At 56.8% G+C, this 12,501-nt stretch overlaps 2 protein-coding genes across 3 annotated transcripts in view; one reads left to right on the forward strand and one right to left on the reverse strand.

Annotated features, from left to right (window-relative positions):
* Positions 1-518: 518 nt before the first annotated feature.
* Positions 519-10,400, forward strand: CIAO1 (cytosolic iron-sulfur assembly component 1). Of its 2 annotated transcripts, XM_073325225.1 has the most exons (7): positions 520-721; positions 971-1,119; positions 3,849-3,960; positions 5,390-5,478; positions 5,992-6,193; positions 7,700-7,787; positions 9,550-10,400. In XM_073325225.1, exons 1-7 carry the CDS (start codon positions 583-585, stop codon positions 9,788-9,790), a joined length of 1,020 nt encoding a protein of 339 aa, XP_073181326.1. In that variant the 5' UTR covers positions 520-582; the 3' UTR covers positions 9,791-10,400. The 2 variants fall into 2 exon arrangements, with proteins under 2 accessions (XP_073181325.1, XP_073181326.1); XM_073325224.1 differs by having other exon boundaries at positions 519-1,119.
* Positions 10,401-11,477: 1,077 nt separating this feature from the next.
* Positions 11,478-12,501, reverse strand: part of SNRNP200 (small nuclear ribonucleoprotein U5 subunit 200) — a 38,259-nt gene continuing 37,235 nt past the window's right edge. Inside the window, exon 45 of the mRNA XM_073325223.1 lies at positions 11,478-12,031. Within this exon, the coding sequence (XP_073181324.1) occupies positions 11,888-12,031 (144 nt within the window). The 3' untranslated portion in view covers positions 11,478-11,887. The remainder of the gene's footprint in view (positions 12,032-12,501) is intronic.

Here is a 12,501-nt window from a genome sequence, read left to right on the forward strand (position 1 = left end):
CCAGGGGGCGGGGCTGTCGGGGTGAGGGGGCCCAGGGGCGGAGGGGGACGGCTATCGGGGGGGCCTGGAGGCTGGGGGGGGCTGTCGGGGTGAGGGGGGCCCGGGGGTGGAGCGGGGGGGGCCCGAAGGCTGGGGGGCCCGTCGGGGGGAGGGGGGCCCGGGGGCGGAGCGGGGGGGCTGTCGGGGGTCCGGGGGCGGGGCTGCTAGGCTGAGGGGGCTGTCGGGGTGAGGGGGCCCGGGGTGGAATGGGGAGGCTTGGGGCGGGGCTGTCGGGGGGCCAGGGGGGCAGGGCTGCTTAGCTGAGGGGGCCCCCGGGGGCAGAGTGGGGGGGGCTATCGGGGGGGTCCGGGGGCTGGGGGGGGAGGGGGACCCGGGGGCGGAGCGGGGAGGCTGGGGGGGTCTGTCGGGGGGAGGGGGGCCCGGGGCGGAGCAGGGGGGGCTGTTGGGGGGCCCGGGGGCGGGGCTGCTGGGCTGAGGGGGGCCCGGATGGGGGGGCGGTTGGGCGGAGAGGGGGGCGGCCTGGGTGCTCCGGGCTAACCTCTGCTCCGCTCCACAGGGAGGCTGTTCCAGACCCGCGTCGGGATGAAGGACTCGCTGTCACTGCTCGCCCGGATCCCGGCCCACCCTGACTCTCGCTGCTGGTTCCTGGCCTGGGACCCCCCCGGGACCCTGCTGGCCTCCTGCGGGGGAGACCGCAGCGTCCGCATCTGGGGCAAGGAGGGTAGGGAGCCGCTGCCAGGTTGGGCCTGTGCTGTTAGCTGCTGGGTGGGGATGCGTCTCCATCCCAGGAAGGTGAAATCCCAGCTGCTCTTGAAGTCTCCTGGGTCCTGGGAGCCCCTCTGGCCACGGGCTGCTGCCTCACGTTGTGCCTTGGCCATAGGCAAAGCTACTTGTGAGCTGGGCTGGGAGGGGAGCTCTGGCTGCCAAGCCCCCTACTCTTCGCTTACCTCTCTCTTGTCCTCTGCCCTAGGGGATAGCTGGGTGTGCAAGTCCGTGCTGGGCGAGGGGCACCAGAGGACCATCCGGAAGGTCGCCTGGTCCCCGTGTGGGAGCTACCTGGCTTCAGCCAGCTTTGATGCCACCACCTGTATATGGAAGAAGAGCCAGGATGAGTTTGAGGTAAGGCTGTCTCCACAAGGCTGAGTGCAGAGGATGCTTGTGGAGCCAGTGCTGGTGTCAGGTACTGATCTGAGTGCCCTCCAGAAGTATCAACAAGAGCCCAGTGAGAGCAGAACACACCTTCTTCTTCTTCCTCACCCCCGCCCCTCTTGCTACTGTGCCTCCTGCAGATGCAGTGGATGGCCCCGGATTTCTGTCTGTCTGCATAGTGATCGTCCATCAGTCAGATGTCGGGGAGAGCTGAGCACAACATTCATTGAAAATTTAGTCTCACTTGACCCGAAATGATTCATGAATTTGACACAAATTCACAAATAGTTCAGGCCCCAAAACTTTCTGGGATGTAGGCGCTATTCACCAAACTGGAGGAGGTGCTGCGTCCCTTGTAAGCTTTAGGCAATGGTTAGGGCCCTCGCCTCCAATGCCACCATTGCAGGGGTGGTCTCCTCTAGATTCAGTTCCCCCCTCTGTTTGGTGTGAGTGCCCTAGCCACTGGGCTGTGGATCTCTTTCTGTCTTGCCTGTTAAAGTTCTTGCGTTGTGGATAACTAGTCATTGGAGCAGGGTGGGTGTCCTGCCACCCAAGTGGGTACCCTGATCACCAGAATCTTTCTCACTCTGGGCCATTGACTGAGTATTTTGTACAAAGTGGTACAGAACCACCAACAATCATACACACACCCCACCCCACTTTGTAGACCTAGGCCTTCATTTCTTTTGCAGGGCTGTTGAGGAATGATGAGAAATACATTAAAGGTTGTGAAATGCTGTGAGCTCTGCTGATGAAAAGCACTATTTTAGAGCTCAGTGGTGGTGGTATGTGAAAGTGCTGCAAATCAAAACGGTTTGTTTTTGGTTGAACAAAACGGTTGAAGTATTTCTGTTCACTTTTTCAATTTGCTGGAATCTTGCAAAAATTTCAGATTTAGTTTGGCCCAAACTAACAGGTTTTTTTCCAATTTGTTAGCAAGCTGAAAAATCAGCTATTTGTCTAGCTCTGGCATCAAGCCCCTTTCCTAGGCGAGGTGCTGTCTGAAATACAGTACTCTGGGCTGTCCTCAGGCCAGTTTAGACTTGTTCAGCACGCAGTACAACATGGAGTTCGTAGTTGGGTATGGACATATCCCATGCTGTCTCAGTCCCATGGGTGTCCCTCATTAGAGATACAGGGATGCCAAAGTGGACAAACCCCAGTACACTGGATTCCATTTCTGACAGGAACCAGCCCCAGCTGCTTAAGCAGAAGGTGCAACAGCCCTGCAGAAGCAGATGGGAGATGATCTGGCCCCTATGACGGTCTGATCCTAACCCAGGGGTGGGCAAACTTTTTGTCCCGAGGGCCACATCGGGGTATGGAAATTGCAGGCCATGAATACGCACAAAATTGGGGGTAGGGGTGAGGGCTCTGACTGGAGGTGTGGGCTCTGGGTGGGGCCAGAAATGAGTCGTTCAGGGTGCAGGAGGGGGCTCTGGGCTGGGGCAGAGGATTGGGGGGAGGTGTGGGGGCTCTGGGCTGGGGATGAGGGGTTGGGGGTGCAGGAGGTTGCCCCGGGCTGGAACAGAGGGGTTAGGAGGGTGGGAGGGGGATTGGGGAAGGGGGTTGGGGCACGGGAGGGAGTCAGGGTGCAGGCTCTAGGCGGCACTTACCTCAAGCAGCTCCCAGAAACAGCAGCATGCCCCCGCTCCAGGTCCTACGTGGAGGCGTGGCCAGGCAACTGCACGTTGCCCTGTCCACAGGTGCTGCTCCTGCAGCTCCCATTGGCTGCAGTTCCCGGCCTTTGGGAGCTGCGGGGGCAGCGTGCGGTGGCCCCTGGCTGCCCCTACGTGCAGGAGCCAGAGGGGGGACATGCTGCTGCTTTCAGGAGCTGCCCAGAGTGGGCAAGCCCCGTACTCCGCTGCCCAGCTAGAGCTCAAGGGCTGGATGAAAATGTCTGGAGGGTCGGATGTGGCCCCTGGGTCATAGTGTGCCCACCCCTGTCCTAACCTCTCATAACAACTGGATAAGCCCTGAAGCAGGGGGGCATGAGTATTAACTATTCTAATGCTGGATAATCTTGTTCTTCATATAAATGTCCAGTCTCTCTTAGAACTAAGCAATGCTCATGACCTCAGGGGTATCCCGCAACAGGGTGTTTCACGGGCTAATCCCTGCTTGTGTGAAACAACTTATCCTTTGATCACTTTTGAACTTGTCCTCTTTCAGTTCCATTGAGTGTCCCTTGTTCTCGTGAGCAAGAGCCTGCAGGGAGATCTCTGGGGCCTGGCTTGAAGTGGGAACATATATTCGTACAGACACAGCGTTTCCAATTTAGGGCTGGATTCCCCAAGCTGATGGCTGGCCCAGTACCTCTGGGGACAGCGTCCTTACAAGGCATGGAGTTGCAGTCGGGTGCATGTGGAACAAGTGCAGTGGGGTTACAGCAGAGGATGTGGCCTGGCATGTGGAGCTGCATTGAGCCTCCCACAGAGCCTGTTTGAATTCCTGGCTGCAGCTGTTCCTGGGAGGAGGGGTTCCTTCTGTCCCCAGCTGCCAGGGCTCCTAATCGCTTGGGGGGTGGAGGGGGGTTGTCTGTGCCCTCCTTGTTCTGCTCTCAGTGAGTCAATTGTCTCTCCTCGTGATCCCTCTGGTTGGCCCAAGGGCTTCCCTGGACCAATGGAGGCACTGGGAGCATGAGGCTCCTCCCTCCCTGGGCCTGGCTTAAGCACAAGCTCCTTCTCTCCCTCTGACAGTGTGTGACCACCCTGGAGGGACATGAGAATGAGGTGAAGTCCGTATCCTGGGCCCCATCTGGCAGCCTCCTGGCCACCGGCAGCCGAGACAAGAGCGTCTGGGTCTGGGAAGGTGAGAGACAGGTCTGAGGGGTGGGGGGACCAGGAGCACCCTGGGAGATATGTGGGGAACCAGGTTTGGTGGTTCTCAGGACTGAGGGGCACCTTGTTACCCTGTACCTCCAGCTTGAGGGAGCCTTGCCCATGGTGCCTGGATGTTCACTCCTGGACACCACCAGTCTTTCGGCCGCTCTCTCCCCTCTGGGCTAGGTTAACAAGAAGTGCACCCCAGGTGCCTTGTAGGTTAACAAAAGGTGCACCCCAATCCCTAAGTCCCTTTGAAGTTTTCCTCTGATATCCAGCCCCTGACACTGGCTACTCACAGAAATCCTGTAACTTCTGCCCCCAAAGGAGCAGTGACCTTAAGTCACCACTCCTGTACAACACAAAGTCCTTGTGAACACTTCTAATAAAACAAAAGAAGGTTTATTTAAGAGTAAAGATTCCACCAGACACAAAGCTGAGTGGTGGAAACAAATGGTTACAATAAAACCAAAATTATAAACAGCGCACTAAGGCCTACATTTATTAAGTTTCCTTTCCTAGCTAATAAGGGAGGTTCCCCCCAAAGTTTAGTCTCTGGCAGACCTGGCTGCTTCCCAGGAGCCAGGATCCAAATGTTCATAACAACACTCCTGCTCTTCAAGATGGCTCCTCAGTGAATGAACGCAGAGTGTCTTTCCTACTGAATTGGTCTTTGGTCTCTTCACAGCTGAGGTGTTCCCCTGTGTGTTACAAGGTTTTCTTTTTCCCTCCACATGATTTTGATTGCAGTTGACTTTGATGCTTTTCCCTTGACTGATCTGGGAGGGGGCAAGGGTAGACAATTGACCCTTGTATTACATCACCAGCCAACCAGGCAGGGGTGACAGCGTCCTGTCTGCTGGAATGGGCTATCACCGAGACGCACGGTTCCCTGGTGGCTGACTTTTACTCCAAGACCATATATCACAATTTTCAATATAGTTCTATTATTCCTTAACTATTGCCCGTATGTACATCGTGTAATGAGTATTGATAAGTTACAAGCTTTCAGTAGAGACCTCACATGCTACCATGATATACCATGGACACGGTGTATTGGGAGTAGTGAGTTTGTCAGGTCTGAGACACGAATGACTTGTCAAAAACAGTGAACCGTTGGCACCGATGAACCTCTGTCACACCAGGTGTGTCAAGAAACATGAGGTGGGACCATGGGTGGGAGGCTGGGACATGAGACCTGGAGGATCATAGGAAAGAGGTGGGCAGAACAGGTGGGACTGGAAAGGGGCGGCTGAAGGACTAAGGGGCAGCCCTGTTATCGGTGCTGACCCATTCTGGTTGGGTGCTGCAGAGCCAGGGCTTCCCCTTTGCCCCTCTGTTGGGCAGTCACAGGGATGCAGAAGGGTGCTGGGCAGAGTCCCTGGCTGCGTTCACCCACAACCCCTTCTCTCTCACAGTGGACGAAGAAGACGAATACGAGTGTGTGAGTGTCCTGAATGCCCACACGCAGGATGTCAAGCACGTGGTCTGGCATCCGAACCAGGAGGTGAGGGCTCTCCCCAATGGCACCACAGGCCTCCCTATCCCCCTCATGCCCTCCCACCCAGGTCTTCAGTACTCCAAATATCTGCTGTCCCGGGGCAGTGCCCGTCGTTTTTGTGATCCTAGGCAGGTGCCAAAGGTAGTGGGAGTTGGTGGTGCAGCTAGAACTGGGAGAGAAATCCACTGGGTCTGACTTTGGGCAGAGCCCAGAGGCACAAAGGTGATCAGCTGACTGGCTCCCTTTCACCCAACTCTGTGAGTAAGAGGCATACAGATCCCGCAACCCTGCAAGTGGAGGGCAACCCTGCCCTAGAGGGAGCTCCACTGTTCTGGGAGGAAAGAGGGCTTCAGGCTTGGCTCCCCAAGGCCATGTTCCCCTTAGCCTGTCTCTCTCCTTCCAGCCTGGGGGAATCTAAAGGCCATGTTTTCGATGGGTGTGCAAGGTCCTGTGTGCTGCCCCCCATCCTGGGTCTCCTGCTCCAGAGCTCGTTTTTTGTCCCTCCTCTTCCCCCATCAGCTGCTGGCATCAGCCAGTTATGACGACACAGTGAAGCTGTACCGCGAAGAGGAGGATGACTGGGTGTGCTGTGCCACACTGGAGGGACATGAGTCCACTGTGTGGAGCCTAGCCTTCGACCAGAGTGGGGAGCGCCTGGCCTCCTGCAGCGATGACAAGACAGTGCGCATCTGGCACCAGTACAAACCAGGCAATGAGCAAGGTGAGCAGGGCAAGCTGGGGGTGTAGAGTCTGCTATCCCAGGAGCCGCTCCTACCCCACTGCCATCCCAGGAGACTGGAGCACTAGAGAGAGAGGTGCATCAGTACTGTCCCTAGTATATACAGCTGCGGAAAGGGGAAAGGCTTTGCCCAAGGTCACGCAAGGAGTTGGTAGCAGAGCTAAGAATGGAAAGCAGGACTCTAGACTCCATGTCCCCTGCTCTAACCATTAGACTCACTCCCCTTCGTATGTAGCATTGGTCTGGGTGAAGCTGGGTGAGAGCAAGGGACAAATAGCCCTGGCTAGTCTGACAAATGACTCAGAAAGATGCTGTGCCAGCTTCCCCCTGACACCTCTGCCAGTGCGCACACACCCTGGCACAGGTAACCCAAACCCTCTGCATCTCTGAGTCAGGCCCAACTGGCACCTGTGCCTATTGGGGTAGCAGACCAGCCTCCAAGGAAACCTACTTGTGCTTTGCTCATCTCGCCCCTCCTCTTGGAGCAGCCAAATCTGTGACTGTCACAGAGTCACCTGGCCAGTGCTCTGGACCTACTCCGTATGAAGCCAGTCAGGACTCTGGGGGAGCCGCCTCTCTCTGAGCATACTGTTGCCAGGGCAAGAAGCTTACACAGCTTCAGCCTTCCTGGATCTGACCTTGGAGCATTCAGCATCCCTTTCCACACCATGCGCTTCCTGCAGTGAGTCTGCCCTTGTGGGGCTCCTGGGGAAGCCAGAGGGCCCTGCACCCCAACTCTGCAGTCAGACATGACTCATCTCAACCAGCGTAAAACAGGTTTATTAGTCGACAGGAACGCAGCATAGAGCAGAACTTCTTAGCACAAAAGCAGTGACTTTCAGCCTAGTCCATCCTGGGGGAATGCCGGGTCAGACACCCTGGACTCCCTGCTCCAGTCCCCCCAAGCAGACTGCCAGCTTCCAGCAACCCAACCTCAGACACCCCCCTTTGTTCCTCCTTCTGGTCTTTGTCTTGCTTCCCAGGCAAAGTATCACCTGGTCTTCACCTAGTCTCATCCTCACCTGCCCCCGAGGGTCTTGGCAAAAGTCACACCCTTATTCCTACCACCTAGGCATTGGTTCAGCGCACAGGGAAACTGAGGCACACACAGTATTCATGCAAAACAGTAAAATTCCCATAGTACAGGATAAGAAGGGAAAATCCCCACTTCGTCACCGTGACACCTGCTGCTTTACATTCATTTGATGCCACTGGGATGCTTGGTGCCAGAGCTACAAACCTCCCCTAGAGCGGGTGCCCCGATGGTCCAGTGTTCATTGCCCCGGAGTCCAGGCAGACTTTCCCCATGTGCTGTAACAAAGACTGCATTGCCCCTAGCCACCAGGCCCTGGCGCAGTGCTCGTGTGACCGAATGTCTTCCCTTCCTGGTGCAGAACCGGAACCTGGGAGCAAGTGCTGCTCATGCCTCTGGGGCTCTGCGGCATGCTCCGCAGGCAGAACTGCTGATTGCTGTCTGGTTCATTGCAGGGGTGGTCTGCAGCGGCGCCGACCCCAGCTGGAAATGCATCTGCACCCTCTCTGGCTTCCACACCAGGACCATTTACGACGTGGCATGGTGAGCCTGGGCTTGTGAACACTCAGTCCAGTCCACACTCTGTGGTGGGAGGGGTTTGTCCTGCAGGGACTCCCGAATACTTGTGTGAGAATCACTCCCAGGGCGCTGGGACTGCAGGCCATGCAGTGCAGTGGCTGAGACTGATGCAACTGAGTCCCTGCCTGCCAGATGCTGCTTCAGATCACTCCTGTCATTGAAGCATGATGGGAATTTTGGGGTCTGGCCATATTTTGGGGTCCGTGCAGTGGGGCCATGATCGAGTTAGCACAGTGGTTAGTGCCCACAGCACCACCAACCTGCTAGGCCAGGAGGAGCTGGAGGTCGCCAAGCAAGTGCTATGTCCTCCAGCACTCAGGACTCCAGTTGCTTCCAGCCCAGGACCCCTCCCATCTAGCGGTGGGGCAGAGGCAGGAATGATCAGCCCCCCACTGTCAGATGTTTAAAATAGCACTGACTCAGGGTAGTGGAGAGCCCTGAGTTTACTCCTGGGGGATTCTGCGCCACCGCCCAGTGCAGAACTTGCACAGAATTAATGTTCTGTGCAAAATTTCATTTTTTCCTGCAGAACTGGAGCGGCTGGCTGCCTCTAGGGGCTGCTGGTTCCCCAGCTCGCACTGAGTGGGCAGGTTGTGGCTCCTGGGTTTGCCGGTCCCGCTCAGTCACATGGTGCAGCTGGGCCCCCTTCCGGCACGGCACAAACTGCACCTCATGGGGAGAGGCAGGAGCAAGAGCTGTGAGCTGCAGGGCGGGGCTGCTGCTTTCTGGGAGGGGGATGCCGGGGGGGCCTGACACAAGCTGTTCTGGGGGTGTCCGAACCTTTACATTGTGCCCTCCTGCTATCAGCAGGTACAGGTTGGGTCTGTCTGGCAGGACATTAACCAACCTGCATGGAGTGGAGCCTGCAGCTGGGCTCGGGAGGGAGCCGGGGGGTACCCTGTGGCTGGGTTCTGGGGGTACAGGTGTCTGGGCTGGGGAGGGACCACACAGCCCCCTCCAGTACACACACATACCTCCAGCTCTCCCTCCAGCCAGTAATGTCATCTGTGGGGAACTTGAAACATGGTAACCCTATGGGGCCAGGGTGAAAAAAATGAGAATTGACTGGAAGAGCAGAGGGGCAGAGTTCTCCCCCAAGCTGGGCCCGACTGGCAGGTGTAACACACCCAGACTGGGCATCCAGCAAAAACATAACAGAGAAACAGGAACTGGTTGTTGTAGGGGTTTAACTCCTTACTCCTGGGGGAGTCTCTTCTGTTGCTGCTGACAGGTGTTTTGAAATAAATCACCAAAATAATTGAAACTGGCATGATTACGTGCTGTTATTTTGACAAATAAAATATGCATAATTTGTAATTATTTAGTTTAGAATCCCCCCCAGGAGTATGAATTATCTGGTCCCTACTGCAGGCTCCACCTGGCATCAACTGCCTTCACCGTTCCAAACCCCACTTTCCAAGGAGCCACTGAGGCTCTCAGAAGGAAACTGGCTCCACTAAGCCTGTCCCGGTTGAGGGTGGTAACCATGTGCAGTGGCCTAATGAAGGGCTCATCCCACTGCTTCTCTCCTTCTTCCAGGCCTTTACCAGCACTGCTGCCCCAAGCAGCCTCCTTGCGTTCCCCCTACCCCCCTGGAGCTGGTCATGCCTGTCTGCACTCCTCAGGGCAGGGATGGGCTTGGTTTCACCATCTCCCCCCACCACACTGCAACAATGTGCGGAGAGAGAATAATCTCTGCTCACTCACTGCCCTCCATTTGCTGCAGGTGTCGCCTGACAGGGGCATTGGCTACCGCCTGCGGAGATGATGCTATCCGGATATTTGAGGAAGAACCGCTCTCGAATCCCCAGCAGCCCACCTTCACACTGACCGCCCACATGCCCAGGGCTCACTCCCAGGACGTGAACTGTGTGGCCTGGAATCCCAAGGAGCCAGGGCTGCTGGCATCATGCAGTGACGATGGAGAAATGGCATTTTGGAAGTACCAGCGGCCAGAGGTTTGCTGAGAATCCCAGCAGTGCAGCTCACCCCCACCTCCCTCCCCATGCCACGGACCCAGCACCGCCATGGGCCCGGGGCTGGGATGTGCAGCAGCAGCTGCTGTTACCTGGTGGGAGGGCTAATGTTCCCTGCAGCCCTAACCTGCAGGGGGAAAAGAGCAGCCCTTTGCCCTGGACTGCTCCAGCACTTGGATCGCCAGGGCATCATTGTGAACCCTACCCAAGTTCTGCTAAACTAGGGTCTTAAAGGTAGATTGGGGTGTGTGTCAAACAGCTTCCTTAGGGAATGGCTTTGCCTAGGTCTCAGTGGATGGTAGGGGGGCAAGAGCTCCTTCCTGGACCTGCTACTAGACTGGCAGGATGCTTCAGCGTGTGGCTCTTTGCAATAGTGCAACTCCTTGACAGGTGCCAGGACCAGTTCTGGAGCTGGTCCCTGTTCTGGCTGTTATATGGGAAACAGGCATTTCCTAGTTGAGGGTTTCACGGACAGGGGCCATGTACAATCCGTTATGGTTGGGGCTGTTCTAGACGCAGGGTGGGAAGGAGGGGCTGCCTGCTGCCCTGTCAATCTGTGAGTGAAGAGTTCTAATAAATAATCACGTGCTGTCCCCCCAAATCCTGGCTTTGCTTTATTCCCCTGATGTGGTATCAACTGGGCTTAGAGCCGGACATCTCCAGCAGACCCCTGGGCCAAGCAGTGTCTTGGGGGAGTCTGGCTGGAAATGAGGTTGCTGAAGTGGCCTCTAGGAGCCTCCCGGAGCAGGGCTGTATCCCTTTAGCTTTAGAGGCTGGGGAAGGAGAACCTGCTAAACACTAACTGTGCTTTTGGAGGGAAAAGGGAGAGAGCTTCAGGGGCTAGAGTCTGACACTGGTTCCTTAAGGGGACAGAAGAGAGAGAATGCAGCTTTACTTGCAACCTTACTGCTGGAGAAACATGGACATCTTAGCCCTGCTGAGACCTGGCAAACTCATACCAGCATTTAGCTGCCCCCCTGGGCATGGGCTCCCAGCATTATTGCAAAAGATGCAGTCATGGCCTGCTCAGGCTGACTGCCACAGGCAGGAAGGGAAGGATACAGAGGGAGAGCAGGACCCTAAGCCTCCTATTCCAGAGCAGGAGTTAGCTAAAGCTGGTGGAGTAATGTCACCTGGTTCATTTTCCTTGGCCTGGCCTGGCCAAAACTGTCAGCAGGGACTCAGCTGGGGGCAGCTAGGGTCATAAAACTGCTTCCACTGAGTGACACAGCCCCCTAGCAATCTCAGCAGACTTCCTCCCTGGGCTACCTTTAGCAGGCTGGCCGCCTGGCTGGCTGCAAGGGCTCAACTCCAAAGTAAACATGGGAGGGAACCGAAGGGGAGCCCCCCTCCTTAAGCACAGGCACTGCTGGCTGGAGAGAACTCAACGGACGTCTCTGGTCCCCAGCTGGAAGACAGTCAGGGACACAGGGCCAGAACCACCAAGGAAGGAAAGACTCAGGCATGAGCACATGCCCCTGAGAGTGTGCTGAGAGGGGCCTCTCAGGAAGTGGGAGAGCTCTGGGGCTGGGATGCCGCTCACGCCCTCTGTGCACTAGTCAGAATTCCTCCCAACAGCAAGTGCCTGGGCCTGGAGGCTCCAGGCACCAGAGGAACAATGCAAGAGGAGACACGTACCTCCCCCCCAGCAAGATTACTCCTCAGGACACCAGGGAGGTTGTTTCTAAAGAGCTTTATTGAGGCCAAGGCCTCTAAAACCACTGTACAAAGCTTTCCTGCTTAGCCACACGCATCAACATCTAAAACACAGGTTCCACGAGATGCAGTCTCCTGCACACGCCACGGGCTGGTGCTGCCCAGCGAGGAATGGGGCAGGCCCCAGGCCAGCTCAGAACTGCTTGGGGAGGTTATGATTTAAAGGAGCCAGGTTGCCCCACGCTGGATCAGCAGCCGGCCTAGAAGCAGGCGGCCCCACTACACTGGGGAAAGGGCCCAATGCTGCCCACATTCAAACAAATGCCAGAGCTGTACACACTGTTCCCTTGGAACCACTGGGGACGCCTCAGCTGCGCCCAGGTCTCGGCTACCAGGCAGGGAGGCCCAGGCCAGCTTTGGCTAAGGCCTGGCTCAGTCCGAGTCGCTGTCACTCTCTGCCTCCTTCACATCCACGCTGAATTTATACTCCTGGTCACAGCCCATGTAGGCGTCGCTCATGAAGTAGAGGGTGTAGTTGTGGGCGCCTGTGGCTGGGGCCACAAAATCCAGTTTCACCTAAACAGACAAAGGCATTTGAGAGCTGGTAGCTGGGCAGAGGAGCTAGCGCTGGCAGGGGGCTTCCCTGGCGGCTCAGAGATCTTGTGGCTGGCATACGGGGCAATGTGCCCAGCCCCTCTGGGTCAGAATCAGCACTCCCTGTGAGCTGGACATTAGCCCCAGGTGAAATGGGGAAACTGAGGCAGGGGGTTGCGACTAGCCCAAGGTCACACCGAGGTAGTGGCAGAACCAAGACCCCCTCGTTCTCAGGTCATGCCTCCCCTGCCTGCGTGTACGAGTCGCAATTCCCACCCCTCGCTCGCAGTGCTGCGTGTCAGACGCTGAGCCAGGCTTCCTCCGAGTGCCAGGAGGGCTGGCCCTGGCGTGCTGCGTGCTACAGCCTGGGGGCAGGACAGCCCTTCTCAGGGGCACTGAAACAACAGTGGAATGCCACAGGCTGGTTTGATCTAGCACACGCCCATTGCCAA

Source organism: Lepidochelys kempii, chromosome 26 (assembly GCF_965140265.1).
Source record: "Lepidochelys kempii isolate rLepKem1 chromosome 26, rLepKem1.hap2, whole genome shotgun sequence".
Classification (NCBI taxonomy): Eukaryota; Metazoa; Chordata; order Testudines; family Cheloniidae; genus Lepidochelys; species Lepidochelys kempii.

Excerpts from the sequence above, each read along its gene's own strand:
- CIAO1 (XM_073325224.1), top strand. The coding sequence starts at position 583 with ATGAAGGACTCGCTGTCACTGCTCGCCCGGATCCCGGCCCACCCTGAC. Across the intron at positions 5,479-5,991 it reads TCTGGCATCCGAACCAGGAG|CTGCTGGCATCAGCCAGTTA; the intron begins GTGAGGGCTCTC and ends TTCCCCCATCAG. Across the intron at positions 7,788-9,549 it reads ACCATTTACGACGTGGCATG|GTGTCGCCTGACAGGGGCAT; the intron begins GTGAGCCTGGGC and ends CATTTGCTGCAG.